Source organism: Brassica napus, chromosome A9 (genome assembly GCF_020379485.1).
Source record: "Brassica napus cultivar Da-Ae chromosome A9, Da-Ae, whole genome shotgun sequence".
NCBI classification, from domain to species: Eukaryota; Viridiplantae; Streptophyta; class Magnoliopsida; order Brassicales; family Brassicaceae; genus Brassica; species Brassica napus.
The window spans coordinates 37,864,539-37,888,084 of NC_063442.1; the positions used below are offsets into that span (position 1 = coordinate 37,864,539).

A 23,546-nucleotide genomic window follows, 5' to 3' on the forward strand; every position below is an offset into this window, starting at 1 on the left:
AAAATAACTGAAATTTTAGTTATCGTAAACAAGGCCGGAAGCACATGCTTCTCTTTAGGGCTAATAGTGTATGTGGTGAGGAGAGGTTTTCAAAATCAAAGAAAGAACTTGACGCACTTCTCTCATAATCGTAAACAAGGCCAGAAGCACATTCTTCCATGGCTCATGGCCTGTAATGCATATGACCAGGAGAGGTTTGCAAAATCAAAGAAAGAACTTGACGCACTTCTCTCATATGAATCTTTATCAAATGTTCCTTTCCTTGTTCTTGGAAACTAGATGGACGTTCTCTATGCTCCATCATAAGATGAGCTGCTTTATCATCTAACCCTAATCAATTTCACCACCGGGAAAGGTAATATGAATTTAGCAGGAACAAATGTTCGTTCTTTTGAAGTGGTAACTTGCAGCATTGTCAGTAAGATGAATTACTGCTAAGGATTCTAATGGGTTTCTCAATATTTATCAGCTATATGATATCAATTCTTTCTGCTCTCACTGTATATCAGATGTGTGGTTACATTCCCAAGTTGTTTAATGAAGTATGTAAAATGTGTGTATAACTTTGTATATATGTTGGCAAGATTTTCTAGTTTTGACGACTTTTAAATTCAGGATATGATGAAGTGTGTGAAACTAATTTTGTTCATGACTGTGTAACTGTGTGGGTCTAAGGCAATGGCTGTCTCTGAGCTTTTGTCGAAAGATGAAGACTTAAAGCCTTTAATAATGTATGTACAAATGGCCATGTGAATAGAGTTTGACATTTAACAATCACAATGTCCTACAATGAAGATCAATCACTTTGACATACAGATGTACCATAATGTGTGTTGGTATATATTGTTTTCCATGTGTCATGTTTCTTTGTGAGCTCATCATTTGGTTCCTTTTCGTTTTTTTTTATGTATTGGAAAACCAAAACAGACGAAGCTTTTGATAACCATGTATAATCTATTTCATTAAAAATGGGTGAACATGTTCCTGATCCATCAGTCAGAATGCGTCCTTAATCTCATTCACTTATTGTAAATGTTCAAGCCGCAACACAAATACACAATATCCATCCATATAAGTGGTAAAGCTAAAATCATCTTCATTCCATACTTTTTAGAGAAATTCTTAAATAACAATACTTAAAAAATACTTATACAAATTTATATCATTACTTTTATATTCATAAATTTTTATATTTTATTCATTGTTTTTAAATTTTCATTAAAATTAAAGATGGAGAGAGCTCTAATTATTTAGATCTTGCAACACAAGTAAAATATTCCAGTAACAAACCCTTTTACAATATTTTTGATTATTTACACACTTTCACTTTATTGCTTTTCAGAATTTATCCTTTGGATCGATTCTTGTCTAGTGACCCAAAGTTAAATAATATTATTACCACACAAATTCGAATTAGAATCGTAGTTTACGTACTTTTCTTTGTTAAATTTTATTTGCTGTCGTTTTTATTATTCGCAACTTTTCAAAAAAGCACAGCCGAGCTGGAGAGTGGACACTGGTCCTATGTCACATCTCCTTTTCCATATTCTCTTCTCTACATCATCTCATCTAGCTTTGCCCATTAACGTGCACAGAAAAAAAAGAAGCTTTGCCCATTAATATTTCCCTATTGATTAATACTTTTTTGTTTGTTTTGCATTGCGAGTTTTAGCTTAGCAATGTGTATATGTTGTAATGAAACTATATACTTAATAACCATTCTTTATCTAGTTTGAAAGTCGGATCAAAGAATAGTTTGAAAATGTGAGTATTTACAAAAACTAGTTGAGTTGGTTTTTGGGGTTAAGGGATGCACATGGATCACTCATTCCCACGTGATATCTAAGCTAAAACACGTGCCTTCCTCTGAATTCTGTCTGACTTTTATTTGATTGGTCTCAGTTTTTGTTCAAAACCCGAAGCTTTTGGATCAAAAAGAGGTCTCTATCGTATGAATTTGAGCCAAACTAGATGATTGGTTTGCTGCCCAAGGCAATATTCCCTATTGTTTACTCCATATTCGACATTTAAAAAAGGACCTCTCATTACACAACTAGGATTTAACTATAGATTCTTTTCTTAATATTTGCGCGACTTTGACACTTATGTGGTTCTTCTATATAAAACCCATGTCTTGATAAAAGTCTCCAATAGACAATGCACCCATCATCTTGCAAAGTTCAAACACTTAGTAGTGTGTGTACGTAATCCACTTGAAGAAATATTGATATTAAATGAATTTTGATAAGGTTTTCTAAGTCTGCTCATGCTCTCCTACAACTTGTAAAGTACAATATATAATATCGGGATTAAACAATTAAAAAAGATGATAGAAGGGATTTAACGAAGATATATGGCTACATGTTAAGTATATATATATATTTAACAGGAACATGTATACACCAAAATTAGCATATGTGACATATCTTGACAAAACGTGTCAAACATCAACCTAACTGGTGATGGATAACCACAGGCACTGATCAATTCGGAACTAACTGACTTGATATGTAATGGTTTAATTAAGAGCTTGAACTAATAGCCTTCTATGGAAGTATATAAACTAATTATACTGTGTTTTAATTCGGTTCATAAAGTTTCATATGTACTGTTTAAAAAACACTTAGATAATAGCTTTATAATGTGTATGTATGGATTATATATGTGCATATTATATTGGGTATCTATACATACGTCGTCATGACTCGTGATATGCCTCTTGAGATGCTAACATGTTTAAGGAATGGGGACCGATAATCTTAAGTAGACCCATTTCTCAACCAGATATTTTAACTTATATATACTACAAGTTAACCGCATTTACACATAATTGTCTTTCTAGTGTTTGTTAATTATAAAACGGAGATTCGCCAGATCATTAGGTCAAGCCATACTGGCACATATAATCGTCTCAACTAATAACTTTTGTTTTGTGTATTATGCACTCTCATTATGTCATCAGTTATTTAGTTTTTGAGATTTTGAAGTTTATAAAACTTGCAATGTCACACTTATCGCTAATTCGCAACTAGCTGGTTCAATTCCATGAAATTCAATCAAAACATTAGACTAACCGAATGGAAATAATCTCGTTAACTTTATTACAATATTCTTTATTTGACAGGAAAATATATGATTCAAGCAAAACTGTACTTGAAGCTTAAATTAATCATAAATAAAAGATCATTAATACATTTCTGGATGAATAATTATCAACTAGGATAAGACCTGCGCCTTGCGCAGGGTGAGTTTATTTGTATATATTATCGATAGTTTCTTTTATACATTTGATCATTTTATTTATATATATAAAATATTTATTGTTGTTATTATATAATTTCTTTCCAATGAATCGGATCAATTTTTATTAAAAATAATGGAACAAAAGTATAATTAATACATCATGAGTTGATCGGATTGGACATTAAACAAATTATGACTTAAAACCTTATTTTTTTCATCGAACACATTCTTGAAAAAAGTGAACAGTATTGTTTTCACAGTTGAATTATTTTGACTTTTATCTTCTATATGGTTTTGAAAACTTTCAAATCAACCATCGAATTGATACATGTCATTTTAATGTTTTTAGTCGTATACTTACGGAAAACTTACATAATTTAAAGTCGTTTTAAAAAAATCAAAATATAACATATAAGAAAAAATCTAACATATAAGAAAAATATAACATATAAGGTGTCCTCATTTTTGTATTTTAAATTCGTTTAAAAAAATATAACATATAAGTTTCCTCATTTTTATAATTTAAAGTCATTTTAAGAAATTCAAAATATAACATATAAGAAAAAATCTAATTTTTTATTATATGGTTAATGTGATTGTTTATTTTTTTTAATAATATAAAATTAAACAAAATGAAGAAAGATGCAAAAATTGTTATCAAATCTTTATTATTCATAATCATTAATTGCCATATATATGTAAATAATATTAGGTAATTTAGTAGCATTTATTTAGGGAAAGAATACACACATCTTATATTTTAGGTTAATATAATGTTCTCTAGTGGACATTAAACAAATTATGACATAAAAATCTTATTTTTTCCCCTCGAACACATTCTTGAAAAAGTGAACAGTATTGTTTTCATATTTGAATTATTTTGACTTTTATCTTACATATGGTTTTGAAAACTTTCAAATCAACCAGCAAACTGATACATGTCATTTCAATGTTTTTAGTGGTATACTTAAGAAAAACTTACTTTTTTGTAATTTAAAGTCGTTTTAAAAAATTCAAAATATAACATATAAGAAAATATAACATATAAGAAAAATATAACATATAAGGTGTCCTCATTTTTGTATTTTAAAGTCGTTTTAAAGAAATATAAAACATATAAGGTTTCTTCATTTTTGTAATTTAAAATCATTTAAAAAATTCAAAATATAACATATAAGAAAACATCTAATTTTTTAATTATATGGTTAATGTGATTGTTTATTTTTAAAAAATATAAAATTAAACAAAAATGAAGAAGGATGCAAAAATTGTTATCAAATCTTTATTATTCAAAATCATCAATTGTCATATATATGTAAATCATATTAGGTAATTCAGTAACTTTTATTTAAGGAAAGAATACACACTTCTTATATTTTAGGTTAATATAATGTTTTCTACTGAACATTAAACAAATTATGACATAAAAACCTTATTTTTTTCATCGAACACATTTTGAAAAAAGTTAACAGTATTGTTTCCACAGTTAAATTATTTTGAATTTTATCTTGCATATGGTTTTGAAAGCTTTCAAATCAACCATCGAATTGATACATGTCATTTTAATGTTTTTAGTCGTTTATTAAGGTAAACTTACATTTTTGTAATTTAAAGTCTTTTTAAAAAATTCAAAATATAACATATAAGAAAATTCTAACATATAAGAAAAATATAACATATAAGGTGTCCTCATTTTTGTATTTTAAAGTCATTTAAAAAAAATATATATAACATATAAGGTTTCCTCATTTTTGTAATTTAAAGTCATTTTAAAAAATTAAAAATATAACATATAAGAAAAAATCTAATTTTTTTATTATATGGTTAATGTGATTGTTTAATTTTTTTAATAATATAACTTTAAACAAAAATGAAGAATGATGCAAAAATTGTTATCAAATCTTCATTATTCATAATAATTAATTGCCATTATTCATAATAATTAATTGCCATATATATGTAAATCATATTAGGTAATTCCGTAGCTTTTATTTAAGGAAAGAATACACACTTTCTATATTTTAGGTTAATATAATGTTCTCTAGTGTTATATAATTATAAAATAATGTGACACCATTAGATTAAACTATACTTTATATTAGATGCTCTAGAATTCTTTGAAATAGAATTTAGAAGGTATTTAGAGTGCCACCTATGATTTGGGGTTTTTTTTAATTAATACAAAATTAAGGTTCTAATTTTTCAAATGCTTCTCAATTAATATATAGGGGATACGGCTATAATTTGTGGCCAACACACACATTTTGCCTATACGTCCAAAAAATGTGGAAGGAGGTTGTACCTATGATATAATCATTTTTGCAGCTGCATTATTATTCTTGTTGTTATATTTATTCAGAAAAATGCAGTTCCAATCATAAAGGCTAACCATCTGTTGCCTTGCTAGAAGAATAAGATAAAAAGAATTCTAAGGGAAAAAACATTGATTTCACATTTCATATTGATTTCAGACCATATATATCTTACTACATACATGTTGACATTACATTATTTTGGACCATACAAAACTTGACATGATTTGCAATAGCATGATGTTTACTTGCAAACATTTACATCCCCCCCCCCCCCCCCCCCCCCCCAATTAACTTAGTTACGTGATTTCACGATGGTACAAAATCAGAAAGCTAATTGAAATAGATCATGTGTCAAGAAATGATTAAAACTCGTGTATAGTTCATCAAAGCGCAAACATGCACTGCTATGAAATCCTTGACATGGGCAACATCACGTTATGATCAATATCATAGGCTCCGTTTTAAGATTTGAAGAATGTGTCTTAGTATTTTGTAAGTAATCTAGTACTCTTCTCTCTCTCTCGGGTTTAGTTGAAATCTAATTAGGATCTGGTTTAGGTAAACCGGAGTTATCCGTTAGTTAGTTAAACGAGAAGTAGAGATGTCGTTTTGTATAGAAAGGGAGAGTCTTTAAATAGCTCAGGTTGTTGAGCTAAGGGGTAAGTTCTTTAGTTGATCAAGTTTGTTACGATCAAGATACGTAGAGAGAGAGGAGAGATTAGGATTGTATCTCGGAGCTCGCTTGTGAGCAAGAATAGTGATTTGCTGGTTCGATCCCAGCTCCGGTGAGCTATAGCGGCCTTTCCGGTACGGAGAGGTGCGGTGAACACCGGGTCAACATACCGTCGTGTCTTCTTCCGCTTTATACTTGTGATTGAGTTGATTACAGGTTGAGATCCAGGAGAACGAATCGTACAAAGTGGTATCAGAGCCAGGTTAAGAAGAAGAGGTGGTCGATTTGTTTGGAGCTTGGAGAGATCGAGCTCGATCAGAGATGAACGGCGATAAAGTCAAGATCGAGAGATTCGACGGAAACGGAGACTTCTCTCTCTGGAAACGAAGGATGTACGCTTATCTGAGCGTGTCAGGGTTGAAGGATGTGCTCGTCGAGAAACCTTCTATTGAAGATCCCAAGGAGGAGAAGAGCGATCAAGATCCTGAAGATAACAAGAAGATTCAAGCAGATGAGGAATCGAGATTAGAGAGGTGCGAAAAGGCGATGAACTTGATCTTTCTAAACGTAGGAGATCACGTGTTGCGAAAGATTGAGAGGTGTACTACCGCAGCGGAAACGTGGGCACTTCTTGAGACCTTGTATATGCCTAAGTCACTACCAAACAGGGTCCACGCCCAGCTTGAGCTGTATGGGTTTAAGATGAAAGACCAACGAACTATAGACGAGAACATAGATGACTTCCTCAAGCTTGTAGGTGACTTAAGTCATCTAAGCATCGATGTTCCAGAAGAAGTTCAAGCAGTGTTGCTTCTAAATGCGCTACCAGTGAAATATGATCAGCTTAAGGAGACTTTGAAGTACAGCAGGGAAGCTATAAAGGTTGAGGATGTTGCAAGTTCGGCAAGATCAAAGGAAAAGGAAATGAAGTCACTATCAACTACAAGAGCGGGGTTTGAAGGGCTCTACGTCCGAGGAAGATCAGACAGCAGGAGCTTCTCTAGCTCGGGAAAGCAGCGTAATGGCAAGTCAAGGTCGAAGTCTGCAGAGAAAAAGAAAGTATGCTGGATCTGCGGGAAGGAAGGGCATTTCAAGAAACAGTGCTATAAGTGGTTAGACAGAAACAAGCAGAAGTCTCAGGGAAACGACAGAGGTGGAGAAGCTGCAATGGTTAGAGATGATGCTCAAGATCTAGTGGGTCTTATAGCTAGTGAGATAAACTTGTCTCAAGGGGTTGCAGATCAAGAAGAATGGGTAATGGACACAGGCTGTTCATTTCACATGACTCCACGAAGAGAAGTGTTCCTGAGTTTTACAAAGGCAGATGCAGGGAAGGTAAGGATGGCAAATAACACAAGTGCAGAAGTAAAAGGAGTTGGCTCAGTAAGGTTTGAAAATGAAGACGGTACTACTTTTGTTCTCCATGAGGTAAGGTATATGCCAAGCATTGGAAGAAACCTTATCTCACTGGGAACTTTGGAGAACAAAGGGTGTGAGTTCAAAGGAGCTGATGGACAATTAAAAATAGTAAGAGGATGCACAGTTATTATGAAAGGTCAGAGAAAAGGAAGAGATACTCTGTATATTCTAAAAGGATCGGCCAGAGTCTCGGATTCTTGCAACTCCGCCGGTACAGAGGCCGACAGTACAGACGAGAACAGCTACACTCGTCTGTGGCATAGCAGGCTAGGACATGTGGGTCAGAAGGCGATGGAAGTTCTAGCGCAGAAAGGATGTTTGGAAAAGGAGAAACTGAAGAACATTGACTTTTGTGAGGACTGTGTGATTGGAAAAACACACAAGGTCAGCTTTGGGCAAGCGAAGCATGTCACAAAAGGCAAGCTGGACTACATTCATTCTGACTTATGGGGATCTCCTAATGTTCCACCAAGCCTAAGTAACAACCAGTACTTCCTGAGTTTCACAGACGATTGGTCCAGAAAGGTTTGGGTATATTTCTTGAGGACCAAAGACGAGGCATTCGAAAGATTTGTAGAATGGAAGAAAATGGTAGAGGTTCAGTCAGAGAGAAGAGTTAAGCGACTTCGTACAGATAATGGACTAGAGTTCTGTAACAGGAGGTTTGATTCGTTCTGCAAAGAAGAAGGGATAGTACGTCACAAGACATGCACATACACCCCTCAACAAAACGGGATTGCAGAGAGACTGAACCGGACAATCATGAACAAAGTCAGAAGCATTCTTAGCGAGAGTGGACTTGAGAAGAAGTTCTGGGCAGAGGCAGCGGCTACATCTGTGTATATCATAAACAGAACTCCATCTACCGCAATTGAGTTTGAAATACCCGAAGAAAGATGGACTTCAGTCACGCCTAACCTTTCGAGCCTGAAGAGATTTGGGTGTATAGCTTATATACACTCTACAGAAGGGAAGTTAGATCCTAGAGCTAAGAAGGGAGTCTTTGTTGGCTATCCAGAAGGAGTGAAAGGCTACAAAGTTTGGGTTATAGAAGATGAGAGATGTGTCATAAGCAGAAACGTTGTGTTTAGAGAAGACGTGATGTTCAAGAGCTCCTTAAACGAGTCTGAGGCAGGTACATCGAAAGATACTCGTTTGTTGACTAACCAAGTTTTAAGTTTTGATGATGCAGGAGACCTGAGAGACTCAGACGTTCAAGGTGGAGCCAGTCATGATGTAATACAAGAAGAAGAAAAGCAGAACACAAATGAAGTTGAAGAATCTCAGGAGAAGGATCTAAGTGATTATCAATTGGCTAGGGACAGAAGTCGCAGAGAGATACGCGCACCTGTCAGATTAGAAGACTATCAGGTATATCCTAATGATGAAGATATTGCTGGTTATGCTTATCTTGTTGTTGAGGATGCAGGTAGAACTGAACCTAGGAGCTATCAAGAAGCTTTAGAAGATCCAGACAGAGACTTGTGGTTAGGGGCCTCTGACGAAGAAATGGAGTCTTTGAAGAAGAATAAGACGTGGGTGCTAGTAGACAGAGTAATGTCTCATAGGCCAATAGGATGCAAGTGGGTTTTCAAAAGGAAAGATGGCATATCTGGAGTGGAACCACCAAGATACAAAGGGAGATTAGTTGCAAAAGGATATAGTCAGAAAGAGGGGATAGATTATCAAGAGATCTTCTCCCCTGTGGCCAAGCACGTCTCCATCAGATGTCTTTTATCTATGGTAGTTCATCACGACATGGAACTGCAGCAGATGGATGTCAAAACGGCGTTTCTGCACGGGTATCTTGATGAGACGATTTACATGGAGCAACCAGAAGGTTATGTAGACAAGAAGTATCCTGATAAAGTCTGTTTGCTTAAGAGGTCTCTGTATGGGCTGAAACAGTCACCGCGACAATGGAACATGCGATTTGATGAGCTCATGGCTAAGCACGGTTACAGCAGAAGTAACTTCGACCTATGTGTTTACTTCAAGCAAATGGAAGACAAACAATATGTGTATTTGTTGCTATACGTGGATGATATCCTAATAGCTTCAAAGGTGAAGGATCATGTACTTAAGCTAAAGGAGTTATTGAGTGAAGAATTCGAGATGAAAGATCTCGGTGAAGCCAAGAAGATTTTGGGTATGGAGATAGTCAGGGACAGAGTTAAAGGGTCGCTTACGATATCTCAGGGACACTATTTACAGAAAGTGTTGGATGCATATGGAATGGATCAAGCTAACAGTGTTCTTACTCCAATGGGAGTTCACTTCAAGCTTCGGTCAGCAACAGAGAAAGAGTACAGAGAGCAACAAGACAGAATGAAAGTGATTCCGTATCAGAATGTAGTTGGTAGTCTGATGTACGCAATGACTGGAACTAGACCTGACCTTGCGTACGCAGTGGGTCTTGTTTGTAGGTTCATGAGCAAGCCTTTGAAGGAGCATTGGTTGGCAGTGAAGTGGGTCATGCGTTATATAAAAGGAACGAAGGACATAAAGCTTTGTTATACGAATGAAGGAGATTTTGAGGTTGAAGGCTATTGTGATTCCGACTATGGAGGAGACTTGGACAGGAGAAGGTCAATTTCAGGAATGACGTTCACTGTGGGCGGTAATGTAGTTAGTTGGAAGTCCGGGTTGCAGAAAGTGGTGGCATTATCTACAACCGAAGCAGAGTATATTTCATTAACAGAAGCTGCAAAGGAAGCGATGTGGTTACAAGGGTTCGTGAGAGAGTTAGGCTTTGAACAAGGAGCTGTGAAGATTCACTGTGATTCTCAGAGTGCTATTGCACTGGCAAAGAACGCAGTGTTTCACGAGAAGACAAAGCATATGGCGATCAAGTATAACTTCATCACAGATTTGATATCAGAAGGTTATATTCAAGTAGTGAAGATCGCAACAGCCTATAATCCAGCAGATATATTCACCAAGGTTCTCCCAGTTGGCAAGCTTCGAGACGCCTTGGATATGCTGAGGGTTTCAAGAAACTAAAGAAGGAGACTGTAGGCTCAGGTGGAGCCTGCGGCTGAGCGAGTATGCTCAGGAGATCAGAAGCTGAGAGAGTTTTCTCAGGAAAGTGTTTAAGCGTGAAGGTGGTTCATGCGAGTGAACGGTGTGTTCATGATAAAGAAGGTGGAGGCATTCATCTTGAGTCACTAGAAGAGAAGGGAGCAAATACAAGACAAGGTGGAGATTTGAAGAATGTGTCTTAGTATTTTGTAAGTAATCTAGTACTCTTCTCTCTCTCTCGGGTTTAGTTGAAATCTAATTAGGATCTGGTTTAGGTAAACCGGAGTTATCCGTTAGTTAGTTAAACGAGAAGTAGAGATGTCGTTTTGTATAGAAAGGGAGAGTCTTTAAATAGCTCAGGTTGTTGAGCTAAGGGGTAAGTTCTTTAGTTGATCAAGTTTGTTACGATCAAGATACGTAGAGAGAGAGGAGAGATTAGGATTGTATCTCGGAGCTCGCTTGTGAGCAAGAATAGTGATTTGCTGGTTCGATCCCAGCTCCGGTGAGCTATAGCGGCCTTTCCGGTACGGAGAGGTGCGGTGAACACCGGGTCAACATACCGTCGTGTCTTCTTCCGCTTTATACTTGTGATTGAGTTGATTACAGGTTGAGATCCAGGAGAACGAATCGTACAATTTCATTTCTGGCAAACAATAATAGCAAATGAATCTAGCAAAGAAAATAAAACCTGAAGTATATAGTAAGAAATTATTGAACATGATTACTGAAGAGATGGGTGATGAAATAGTGCAATCATTCGTCATACTATGCCAATGTCATAAAGACAATATGATAGACCACGATGATGTATATATATTACAAACTCTACTATTTTAAAAGCAACTGCTTTAAAGGCTTCTCAATCTTGGTAACTTGGTGTCATGGAGGTAAATCGGAGTGAAAAATATACAGGTAGAGAAAGAGCAAAATAAAATAGTTGATAACAAGAAAGAAAAAGAAATAGTGCAATAATTAGCGAGGTCTAAAATAATTTTAAAGTTCAAGTAAGATTTTAGTCCAAAATCATGGCTTGGTACGCACTTAAGAAACTAGTTTAAAATGGTTAGGTTTCTAACGTTTTAATGGTTAGGTTTCTAACGTTTTAATTATAATATTATAAACTATGAAAAATATTATATAAACGATTCACTTCAAAGCGTTCTATAAAATTCTACATAAAGATATTCACATTATTCTAAAGATCTCTTACAGTGTTTTTTAATAATTTATATAATTTGCTTTTTGTAGAACTTGAAACACAGATTTTATGGAATAGAATCATAAACTAACAATTTTAACAAACAACTGAATTAAAAAGGGTTTCCACAGAGAAGTAACCAAAAACTCTGGTTTGGTAGGCAATTAAGATATTAAAAATATAAACTATATAATTGATACAAATATTAATTGGAGCGGAATGTGGTAATATAGATTGAGGTAAAAAAGTATACTATTACATATTGGGTAAGAGTTACAAGAGATATGATTGACAATCTGAGATATAGACGAGATTAACTATTGAATCAAAGTAAATTACAAAGAGATATGATTTTCAATCAGAAAAAATTACAAAGAGATATGATTTTAATTAAGATAAACACGAGATTGACAAAAGCACTTATAGCAAGTGAATAATAAATCAAATAATTTACATTTACAGAACAGAGAATATGTAAAAGGGAAATGGTGCCAGCTATTAAGGTTTTAAAGTGATTAGAAATTTTCTCTCAGGTCAAAGCTGTCATCTCTCTCTCTCCTATACTCGTATTCCTTTTTTCTCTTCTCTGTCTTTATCTCTCTGTTTCTTTATAAGCACTTCTCTTTCTTTTCTCAAATCTTGGAGAAGAAAGAAGCAAAGAATTCTTGGGAAAGAGTAAAAGACACAAAAAGTTAAATCTAGTAACATCTATTGATCCAATCAGCAAATCAAAATCTCTGCAACAATGGCTGCTCTTCCTCTCCGCAAGGACAACAAGATGCATTGGTGGTTCACTCACAAGAAGGTACATAACAAAATCATCCAACTTTTATTCAGTTTCATATCCTGTAATGGGTACTCAAAAAGATATTAACTTTACATTATACTCGTTCAGCTTGTTGATAACTACATTAAAGACGCAAAGTCTCTAATGGCGAGTGAGGACCAAAACGACGCTGCTTCAGCCATTCATATACTTGACGCAGCTTTATCGATATCGCCGCGTTCGGAAATCGCGTTAGAGCTTAAAGCCAGAGCTTTGCTTTTTCTCCGTCGCTACAAGGACGTAGCTAACATGCTTCAAGATTACATTCCTAGCCTCACACTCGCCGCTAAAGACGAAGAAGGGTCTGTTTCATCCGACGGTTCTTACTCTTCCTCCTCCTCTTCCTCATCCTCCTCTCAACTCTCCAGGAAACTTCTCTCTCCTAACCGCGACTCCTCCTCCGCCTCCACTCCCTTTACTTGCCTCTCTCTTTCTGACTTGAAGGAGAAAGTAATGGCAGGGATCTGTAGAAATGGCGATAAGGAAAAACAACAGTGGAGGTAAATTTCATTTTTTTTAGATATATTGAAAGTTTGAATATTTATGAAATTAGTAATCATATTAATTCTCTAATTTTCAATATATTGAAGGTTTGATTTTTAATGAAAATAATAGTTATATTAATTTTCTAAAATCTTAATATATGACAAAAAATAATTATATTAATTATTGTTATTTTCAGATATGCTGTATTGGGACAAGCTTGTTGCCACCTAGGATTAATGGAGGACGCATTGGTTCTTCTTCAGACAGGAAAACGCCTCGCAACCGCCGAGTTCCGTCGTCAGAGTATATGCTGGTCCGACGATAGCTTCTGCGTCCTCCTCTCCGACTCCGAGTCATCATCCTCCGCTTATTCTCCTCCAAGAAAACTCCCTGAATGCGAAACCGTCTCCCGCCTTCTCGCACACACAAAGGTCCTCCTCCGCCGTCGCGCCGCCGCATTCGCCGCGTTCGACGCCGGACACTATTCAGAATCCATCCGCCACTTCTCCAAAATCCTCGACGGACGCCGCCGTCCTGCGCCGCAAGGCTTCCTCGCCGATTGCTACATGCACCGCGCGGCGGCGTACAGATCCGCCGGAAAAATCGCGGAGGCGATCGCCGATTGCAACAAAACGCTGGCTCTGGAGCCGTCGTGCATCAACGCGCTGGAGACGAGAGCTGCGCTTTTGGAAACGGTTCGGTGTTTGCCTGACTCGCTTCACGACTTAGAGCACTTGAAGATTCTTTACAACACGATCTTACGTGATCGGAAGCTTCCCGGACCGCCGTGGAAGCGACACAACGTGAAGTACAGAGAGATCCCCGGGAAGTTGTGTGTTTTGACGACAAAGTCGAAGTTTTTGAAAGCGAAGATCGCCAACGGAGAAATCGGGAACGTTGATTGGTATGGATTGATCGGAGTTAGACGCGGATGCTCAAGATCCGAGCTCGATCGAGCCAATGTCGTGTTGACTCTCAGACATAAGCCTGATAAGGCTTTGTTGTTTATTGATCGTTGCGACTTCACTGATCAGAAGGAGGTTATCGCTGTTAAAGATCGGGCAAGTATGGCTTCGTTGTTACTTTACCGTTTGATTCAAAGAGGTTACTCCGTTTTGACGGCAACAATAGCAGAGGAGGAAAAGAGGAAGACTACGATGGTGTTGACTCAAAAGTCAACGAAAGTGGTTGAAGAACACGAACCGGTTGAGAAACCTGGTTCGGTTAAGATAAACGGTTTCTCGGATATTAAACCGGGAAATTCAAGCGCGTATCAAGGAGTTTTCTGTCGGGATCTTGCTGCGGTTGGGAGTTTACTATCTAGGACCGGTTTTAACCAACCGATTCCAATGAAATACGAAGCACTCAGCTGTTAAATGCTTAACCGGAATATTCACGAACCAAGAAAGTGGAAACGACTCCGTTCCCGGGCGATTTTAAAAATCAGTTAATGTATCTATCCATATATGCATGTAATAAAATTCCGCTATAATTTTTTTTGTCACTTTTAATATTCGTCTCTATTAAGTTTCTTGTCTTTACTTCTGCAAAGGTAATGCTTAAAGTGTTGGATTTAAATTACTGCTCCATTAAAGTCTTGACACGCATATGGATACTAGCCTATAGTTTCTGATATATTTAAGAGATGTTCCTCTTAGATTTGTCAGATTAAAATGGATAAGTGAGTCGAGTCTGACACAACAAGTTAATATTTCAAGGAATCCTTATCTACAAGTTTGGAAGCCTTATAATGTGGTATTGGTGTTGTTTAAATTAGAGAAATTAATGATTTGGTTTAGTAATAATCTGAAAGATGGGTCGTTTTTTATCCAATTATTATTGGAATAAATTCACTTATTGGAACCTTGACCACATTTAGGAAACTAGTTGGGTTTGGTCAAATTCTTCCAAGTTTTAAAAATATTAGAGAGAGAGAGAGAGATCTTAAAATCTGCTATGCAATTATTTATCTGCCATTCTCGCATTTGGGTTTCAGAATAATCACTGAACGCCACAGGGAATACTATGCAAGCTGCAAGCCTGCAACCTATTTATTAAAAAATAGCATCATCGTCATCTGACTCATCTCCCTCTTGACTACACATACACGCACATATATGTTGACATTAACTAGTCAGTATACATTTTTTGATGAGTGATTTACATCCAGAGGCAGTTTCTGTCTTTTTATTACAAGATAAGTCACTTTGTTATACTGAGGTAGTTTTTGGTGTAAAAGACTTAACTTGCCCTTGAAAAACTTAACTAAGCGCTTCTTTTTCAGTTACAGATATTTATCTGTGGTTGGATTTTGAATTTTGTTTTAAAAGGATTGTGTGATGGACCCGAGGCAGAAAGTAAATTGAATTAGATAATTATCTGAGCAAAAGACCACGTGCCTCATAATTTCTTTTTCTTTGGTATTTTCAAGTCCTTACATTTTTTTGTGGCCACATAATTCTAGTTGCGATCCAGACTTTTAAATTGTGAATTCTAACCCCTCAACGTGTTGTTTGGTATGTAACTTGCTGCTCACCGCCGACTCGTCGTTGAAGCATCGCCTCCGCATCACTCCACCATGCTCAGCTCTACCTTAACGGCTAGCTCCTACCGTAACGGCAAATCATCTACGCATCACTCTTGCCTCATTCATCGTCGAAGAATCACCGCAAAACGCTACAGCCCCTAGATCCACCTTAATTTCCGTCTGGAGTCCTTGTGGCTCATCCTCTCCGTCGTAGAGTTTGAGCTCGAGAGCAACAATGGCCAAGATTCTGATATTTTCATGTTTGGTCCTTCGTGTTTTAATCTTTCCTTTTTAGACTTTCGAAGTTGCCAAACGACTTTTAATTTTATCTCCAAATTTCTAGTGTTCATTTTTATCTCGTAGCAGAGTGAAAACTAGAGAGCAACAATTGTTAAGTTTCTGTCTTTTGCTCGTTTCGCCCTTAAAGTATGTAGACATATGTACACGACACTATGTACACAAAATTTACTATCATGTGTACTTCAATTCATATGTACATTATTGAAGTATGAATTATTTTTGCGTACATTATTGTAATGATGTTTGTATGTAGATATATGTATACAATACTATGTACACAAAATTTACTATCTACGTGTACTTCAATTCAAATGTACATTATTGAAGTATGAATCATTTTTGTGTACATTATTGTAATGATGTTTGTATGTAGATATATGTACACAACACTTTGTACACAAAATTTACTATCCACGTTACTTCAATTCATATGTACATTATTGAAGTATGAATTATTTTTGTGTACATTATTGTAATGGTGTTTGTATATAGATATGTACACCAAATTTACTATCCACGTGTACTTCAATTCATATGTACACAATTCAACTTGTGCAATAATTCACATGTACACACTGTAAAAATAAACTTGTAAAACCATATATTGTATTTTTGGCCAAAACCATAAATCTAATTTTGCATCTTAACCATTAAAATCAAAATTTGTGTGTAAAAAAAATTATCTTAAGCAAAACTAAAAAATGCTATATTTGTTCCTGAACGAAGAATTTTCTAGAATATTCATCCATATTAAGAATGCCATGAATATTTAGAAATTTTATCTTTATAGAACAAGAAAATTCTAAAAATTATATTTTCTTTTTAAAAAGTAATTTTTCCATCAAAGATTGTGTTTCTATTCTTTGACTTATAGAATTTTTTTCTCTTTCTAGGTTTTGGTTAAAGAATATATAGAGTATAAGCCAAGTCAAATATTGTCACGTGTACACATATATTTCACTGTCCCCGTGTACAAAGTTTTATGAAAACTCACATGTACACTGGTACATTTTGTACATTGCTCAATTTATGATATTTGGTAATTCAAATATTTTTTAGTATAGTTGCTAGAAAAATTATTTGAGTAATTTGTTTTAGTTCATTATTGGATGCATCTGTTGAATTTGTATGTTCAGTATGCATATCACATGAAAATTAAAATTTGGAAGTTCATGTGTACACATATATTATTTTGTGCACGTGTACATATGTATCACAAAAAAAAAAAAAACACAAGTACACAAACTCATTTATACATTTCACAAGTTATGATACCTGATGATTTTAGTGAGTATATTTTTGGAGTCTATTTAGATAATTTTAGGTTTAATATAGGTGTGTATATATCATTTGTTTGTTCATTAGAGGATTAAAAATGTAAATTTGGAAATTTTGGGGTCAAAAATGAAAGGATGCAAAATATGAGGGACTAGAAATGAAAAACCCAAAGTTCTCCATCAAAATAGGGGCTAGAATGCATATTTTGAAGTATAGGGGTCAATTAGATAGGATATATTTGAAATCAAAGAGTTTGGGACAAAATCAAATTAAACCTAAATACCCAAGGACTAAATGTGCAAATATGTGAGATTTGACCATTGTTGCTTGAGCTTTCTCTCTGTGATTGGAGCTCGACAGACGAGTGTAGCGGCTCAGGCAAAGAAGCTACTGTGCTTAAGGTTACTCGCATTCGAGATCGTGACACAATCACTTCACGCCAGAGAGATTTACCATTGTTTTTTTAAGGGATTTACCATTGTTGCTTAAGCTTTCTCTCTCTTATGATAGTTTAGACGATGGCTGATATTTATAGAAGAGCTTGATTGAAGCGGAAGAGATGCAGAGGTGAAGATGATGAAGAAGATGGCGATGGAGCTTCGACGATAGATTCAGAACGGTTAGCACCAGAAACTAAAAGTGAGTGAAAATCTCCAGATCTATCTTTGAAATAGCACTTTGCATTTCTTTAGTGGAAATTAAAACCAAATGGTTCACGACAAAAGAAAACAAGAATAAAACTATGAGAGAGAGAGAGAGATAAAAAAAGTGATTGTGACCATAGTTTCCTAATAGTTTTCTTTTGGCTAATAAAATAAAATAATAATATTTAGTTAACTTGTTTAGTTAGGACTTTTAGTTAGTATATAGATATAAATTGAGTTTGGTTAGAAAAAACTGCTCTAGTAGTAAGAACTGTCTAATAGTGTGATAAAAAACTTAAAACTGTCTTTGAGTGTAATTGTTTCTTTTTTGATTATTGCAGTGATAGACACGTTAAACTAAACAAGACATGGACGTGCAAGTCAAATTATTTTGGCCATGGTTAATATTAATAATGTCCACATAATTTAAATCATAAAGGAATTGGTTCATTTTGAGCTTGAGTTGGGTGAATGTGGTCGAATTATTTTTTTTTTGAAAGAATGTTAAATTTATTCAAATCAAAAAAACCTTTTTACATCATGTGTAACATTGTTTTATTTTTGCAATAAGAAAAAATATTGAAGATCAAAACTTAATCTCTTGCTAACTTCTTGTGGCGAACCAAGCCATTAGGGCTTTCTGAAATCGTCGATCCCCACCCATACGCATGATCCCCACCCAACTTAATCTCTTGCTAACTTCTTGTGGCGAATGTGGTCGAATTAACACATACGTAAGATGTGAAAATAGGAAAATGTAAGAAAATTAAGGGTGGGAAAGTTTAAATAAAGAAGCACGTGATGTATAGGATGTTGGAGACATTGGAAAGAGGATCAGTCGTGGCCAGGTATATGAATATGATGATGTCAGTGTGTATCCATGTGAGCCTATCATGTGTACTAGTTTAATCGTACCACTTTATTCAATTTTAATACTCGATATCGTATTGAAATTTTTGAAAAGTAAGAATTAATATACAATAATAAGGTATTAGACATTATCTATTAGTCATTGGTCAGAGGAGCAGCGATGGAGTATAGTATTATTTTTCATGACTTATACCCAACGAAAACAAGCGTAACTAGCACAGTCCACCCATAGCTAGTAAATTATGTTTAGTGCGTGACAGAAACTAGATCCAGTTTTCCAATCTGAAGTACCTTACAAGTTACACAAGCAAGCATGTTGAAAACGTCTGTGTTATCCAACTACCACTGAATATAATATATCTAAAATGTGAATATGAACAGCTTTTTAAAGATGGGGATTGCCAAAGAGACATGCCATTATAAAAATAGTATGTAATAGTAATGGGTAGCTACATCAAATCCATCCGGTGAAAACATACAAGGTAGCTCAATTTTATGGGCCTTAGTCTTATTCTCTGGCCCAATATATTGCAAAGGAGAGTATACATTTCTGCGGAATGGGGCTCGATGGTTGGTTGGGTGGAATTTGCGCGGCGTTCAATAATAGTGGTTGACATTAATACCCCCACGATCTGCGTTATGTTTGGGTTCGGTGTATGCGTTAACAGTTAGGGGTACTGTCGTAAATGCGATAGCTACCTACCCAGCTTCGACGTGAACAAAACGTGTCGCGTCTTGTATCTTGTAACTTGTAAGCAGAGACTTTACTCAGCTACATCAATTTCATCTGATCGGAAACCATCATCTCGGCGATGGGTTGGCTGACGAGATTTCTAACAGCGGTAGCGTTTTTAGCCGCCGGAGTTATATTCTCACCGGAGACGTTCGGATCGCTGTCGAAGGGCGAGAATCCAGCGAAGGTTTTGATATTCGTGAAGCTAGCTCATCTACTCAGCTTCGCCACAGCTTGGGGAGCTGCTCTCTGGGCTACCTTCATCGGCGGAATCATCATGTTCAAGTAATCGAATCGAACACCAACTCTCTCTCTCTCTCTTGATCATCTTCGAATTGGTCAAATTAGGGTTTATGTGTGATTCTGATTTGATTAGGAACTTACCGAGGCATCAGTTCGGTAACCTCCAGAGCAAGATGTTTCCCGCTTATTTCACTCTCGTTGGTTCTTGCTGCGCCATTTCACTCTCTGCGTTTGGTTACTTGCATCCATGGAAGTCATCTTCTACCGTGGAGAAGTATCAGCTTGGGTTCCTTGTCTCCGCTTTTGCTTTCAATCTCACCAATTTGCTCGTCTTCACTCCCATGACAATCGATGTAAGTTGTACACATTTCAACAACGCATACAAGGTTCCTATGTGTTAATGGTCTTTCTTTTACTTTTGGTGTGTGTAGATGATGAAGCAAAGGCACAAAGTAGAGAGAGAGAACAACATTGGAGATGAAGTTGGTTGGTCCAAGAACAGGGAGAAGGCTAAGACTATCCCTAAGCTAGCTGCCATGAACAAGAAGTTTGGTATGATTCACGGCTTGTCATCTCTAGCTAACATCTTTTCTTTCGGAAGCCTTGCCATGCATTCTTGGTACCTTGCTGGGAAGTTGGATCTCTAAGTTTCTTTGTCACAAAGGTCTGAACTTTTTTATATGTCACCCTTCATGAATAAAATCTCTTGCTTTGTATAATCGTGAAACAGTTTGCTATGGTAATATAAAACTAGATGTTCCCTTTTTCACTGGAATAATTGATGTGTGAATACTAGTATTACAGAACAGCATCTGCATGGCTAAGTTTTACTTAAAGAAACTAAAAAAATGTTCGTGTGAATGGTGGAGTAATACACCATAGACACTCGTAGTTAACAATCTAATTGGGAGAAAGAAGATGATCACTAGTTGACTACTCCTTGACGCGACGAATCTAGCTATGAGTTTTAAGGAATCTCTCCCAGTACATATAATGTTTACGATTAAGAACTTGGCCCGCCATTGATCCCGCTCTGCCTTTATCTGCTTCAGCTCCTTGCGGATCACGTGCCTCAATGCTTTCAGGTAAGAGCTCATGTCATGGTTTCTCTTGATTTTTCCTTCAGACCCGTAAGAGCGACGGTCGCTGAGAATCTCTAGAGGGTGTGGTGAGTTAAAGAACACTGTCTTTGCTGCCCTTAGTCCCTTTTCTGTTTCATCGGTGTTCTTAGATGTTAGGACATAAAGACCACTTCCTGGTGGAAGGAGAGGGTGTGGGGGAGAGAATCTCTCGGATGGTTGTAGGATTAGAAGCTTTCCCATTGGAGAATACAATAGATTCTGCAGAAAAAGACATAAGAGTAAGCCAAGAAACGATGGTCTGGATCAAAACAGCTTTTGACGTTACCTGGTTATTCAGACAAGGATGGTTCCGGAAGTTTCTATTCAACGCCTTGAGAAGCTTTGCGGCTCGATTAGGGTAACTGCAAGAGAACGCTCGAGGAACAATATCTCTATGCATCGAGATCCCAAGAAGATGACTCTTAGGCAACCCGAGTTTCTCAAGAAGCCTGTCGCCTCCGCACATGATGCAAGGTGAACCAAATGTGATCACCGGAAGCAGAGAAGAAGCCGGGACTTGACCTCTGATCAGAAGCATTAGGTTCACCAACAGCGACAAGCTTCCTCCTAGAGAGTGTCCGCTGAACCGAAGAAAAGCACGGTTCTTGCCACGAGAATTGAGGTGAGCGTGAACTTCAGGTAACATCTGTTCGTAGATTCCTTTCGCAGCTTCGTATATGCCTCTGTGGACAGGCACGTCAAAGTCCTCAAAGGGGACTGGCTCAAAGAGAAGGTTAGCTTGCCATGATGCTAGCGAATCTGATCCCTGTAAAGAAGATGATAAGCTTATCTTTTGGCCAATAATCTCAAGACACCATTAAAAGAGCAAACTACCTGAATAAAGAAGAACCTGGTGCTAGTTTTATCATCGTCGCATACGAACCACTCACAAGGCGGTGAATGGTTGGACTTGAGATCATCGGCCACCGCCTGCTTGACTTCCTCTTCCGCTGCCACGACGGCTGTAACGGAATCAGCGGTGGCCATTAGAGAAGCTTCGTTCTCTCGACGTCCAAAAGGAAGCACAGATTTCGAATGTGAGAAGAGACGAGATGCTGCAGAAGCAGCTATTCTGTAAGCAGCAGCTGGATTGATAAGCTTCTTCTCCTCCTCCTCTTCCTCCTCATTGCTAATCTCATCCTGTTGGTCAAGACTCGATCTCTTCTCGATTGAGGAAGTCACGAATCTAAGTTTTTGATATTTCAACAGATTCTCAGGCTGTAGTAACAAACGAAAAAAAACAAAGAATCAGACAGAAACAGAAGAAAAGTGATGTTTTGTTTCGATCTGAAAAAGGTCTTTCTTTACCTTGATGTTGGGGATTGAATAAGCCAAGTTTCCCAAATAGGATAACTTCGCGAACATCTGTGCATCATCCAAAGGAATTTTCATGAGCATCTTCGAGAAGTTTTCTCGATCAAACACCATCTCCTCCTCCTCTTCATCATCGATCCTGCAGAAATCGCATGACTCGTCCTTCTTCGAGCCTTCCTCCTCATCTTCACCATCACCGCCTCCTGAGCGTTGCCTCTTCCCTTTCCAGATAGACCCAACCTCCAGAATCTTCAAAACCCAGTTTCCGTTCCTCTCCTCTCTCTCCAACAAAACGGCGTCGTTGTCGTCTCTCGCCGACTCCTTTCTTCCCTTACCACCGATCCGAAGAAACTCAAGCGGACGACGCGAAACCCGGCGCGGCAGAGATCCAGACGTTCGTCTCTCCTCGACAGAGCCTCCGATCGCACGTATCATCGACGGCCCCACCGGAATCTTCGGAGATACGCATTGCACCGACATTTTTAAGAAAACGCCAGAGTCCATGTCCTTTGATTTATGTTGAACAACTGTAGATACGTATACACATACGTATACGTATACGAGTTGGCGAATTTTCCGGCGTTGGCGTGCAAGTTTGAATCAATGTCTCCTCGTTTTTGGTCTCTTCTCCGATCAATCTTTCTTTTGACAGAGATGTCTCTCAACTATATATATACACATACACATTTATGTTTTGTTGGAAGGCTGGTGAACGAACTTTAAATTCGCCTTATTGGTGCATAACCTTACTTAGGAAAACTATTTCCCTAACCTTATTAATTTTGAAGGTGATTAAGTTTGCATTTACGTAAGGAAAATAATAATATTAGACGGTTAGGATCTTTCTGGGTGGAGCGGTAACTGGGGACACGTGGAAGGTGAAGAAGTATCTGAGAACCTGACCCTCCCACGTTTCTTGGAATAAATTAGGTTGCTGGATAAGTGGATATCTTGTTGGGCTTTTTTTTTTTTTTGCCATCTATTTTTATTTATAAAAAAGCTGAAGCCCAAAGGGCAAAGCCCAAGCATACAAAACAAAGTTCTAAAACCCACTCATAAAAGATTAAACCAAACCAAAATTCAAAAAGCCCAGAAAAATAAGAGTGAGGTCCAAACTACAAACCCCCTTCCCCACCACGTGTGAGAGTACGCAAAAACGAGAAGACACGTGTGTAAGGATTGAACACGTCCCCTTCCCCACCGACTTGACAACACCGCCGGAACTGCTAAAAGTCTCTCCTCCGGAATCACACCGGAAACCTGAGACTCACCGTCTTAACCGACAAACTATTCTTTACCAAAGGCAACCTCTTCACCGGATTCAATCGGGACCTA

At 36.9% G+C, this 23,546-nt stretch overlaps 3 protein-coding genes across 3 annotated transcripts; 2 read left to right on the top strand and 1 right to left on the bottom strand.

Moving 5' to 3' along the window:
- The first annotated feature begins 12,419 nt into the window (after positions 1-12,419).
- Positions 12,420-14,762, top strand: LOC106451987. The gene is made up of 3 exons (XM_048741377.1): positions 12,420-12,674; positions 12,765-13,195; positions 13,378-14,762. Exons 1-3 carry the CDS (start codon positions 12,615-12,617, stop codon positions 14,555-14,557), a joined length of 1,671 nt encoding a protein of 556 aa, XP_048597334.1. The 5' UTR covers positions 12,420-12,614; the 3' UTR covers positions 14,558-14,762.
- A 4,690-nt stretch (positions 14,763-19,452) lies between these two features.
- On the top strand, positions 19,453-20,540 carry LOC106368529 (transmembrane protein 205). Its single transcript, XM_048741379.1, has 3 exons — positions 19,453-19,818; positions 19,910-20,129; positions 20,208-20,540. The coding sequence occupies exons 1-3, from the start codon at positions 19,613-19,615 to the stop codon at positions 20,421-20,423; spliced, it is 642 nt and encodes a 213-aa protein (XP_048597336.1). The 5' UTR covers positions 19,453-19,612; the 3' UTR covers positions 20,424-20,540.
- On the bottom strand, positions 20,514-22,944 carry LOC106368524 (phospholipase A1 PLIP3, chloroplastic-like). Its single transcript, XM_048741378.1, has 4 exons — positions 22,206-22,944; positions 21,732-22,115; positions 21,184-21,663; positions 20,514-21,116 (listed from the first exon to the last, which is right to left on the bottom strand). Exons 1-4 carry the CDS (start codon positions 22,713-22,715, stop codon positions 20,604-20,606), a joined length of 1,887 nt encoding a protein of 628 aa, XP_048597335.1. The 5' UTR covers positions 22,716-22,944; the 3' UTR covers positions 20,514-20,603.
- Between the last annotated feature and the right edge of the window lie 602 nt (positions 22,945-23,546).

What these genes read in the sequence shown, in the direction of transcription:
- LOC106451987 (XM_048741377.1), top strand. Translation starts at nt 12,615, where the DNA reads ATGGCTGCTCTTCCTCTCCGCAAGGACAACAAGATGCATTGGTGGTTC. An exon ending in GGTGGTTCACTCACAAGAAG is followed by an intron (nt 12,675 to 12,764) that starts GTACATAACAAA and finishes ATACTCGTTCAG; the next exon opens with CTTGTTGATAACTACATTAA. An exon ending in AAGGAAAAACAACAGTGGAG is followed by an intron (nt 13,196 to 13,377) that starts GTAAATTTCATT and finishes TGTTATTTTCAG; the next exon opens with ATATGCTGTATTGGGACAAG.
- LOC106368529 (XM_048741379.1), top strand. Translation starts at nt 19,613, where the DNA reads ATGGGTTGGCTGACGAGATTTCTAACAGCGGTAGCGTTTTTAGCCGCC. An exon ending in GGCGGAATCATCATGTTCAA is followed by an intron (nt 19,819 to 19,909) that starts GTAATCGAATCG and finishes TGATTTGATTAG; the next exon opens with GAACTTACCGAGGCATCAGT. An exon ending in TCACTCCCATGACAATCGAT is followed by an intron (nt 20,130 to 20,207) that starts GTAAGTTGTACA and finishes TGGTGTGTGTAG; the next exon opens with ATGATGAAGCAAAGGCACAA.
- LOC106368524 (XM_048741378.1), bottom strand. Translation starts at nt 22,715, where the DNA reads ATGGACTCTGGCGTTTTCTTAAAAATGTCGGTGCAATGCGTATCTCCG. An exon ending in ATTCAATCCCCAACATCAAG is followed by an intron (nt 22,116 to 22,205) that starts GTAAAGAAAGAC and finishes TTGTTACTACAG; the next exon opens with CCTGAGAATCTGTTGAAATA. An exon ending in CCAGGTTCTTCTTTATTCAG is followed by an intron (nt 21,664 to 21,731) that starts GTAGTTTGCTCT and finishes TCTTCTTTACAG; the next exon opens with GGATCAGATTCGCTAGCATC.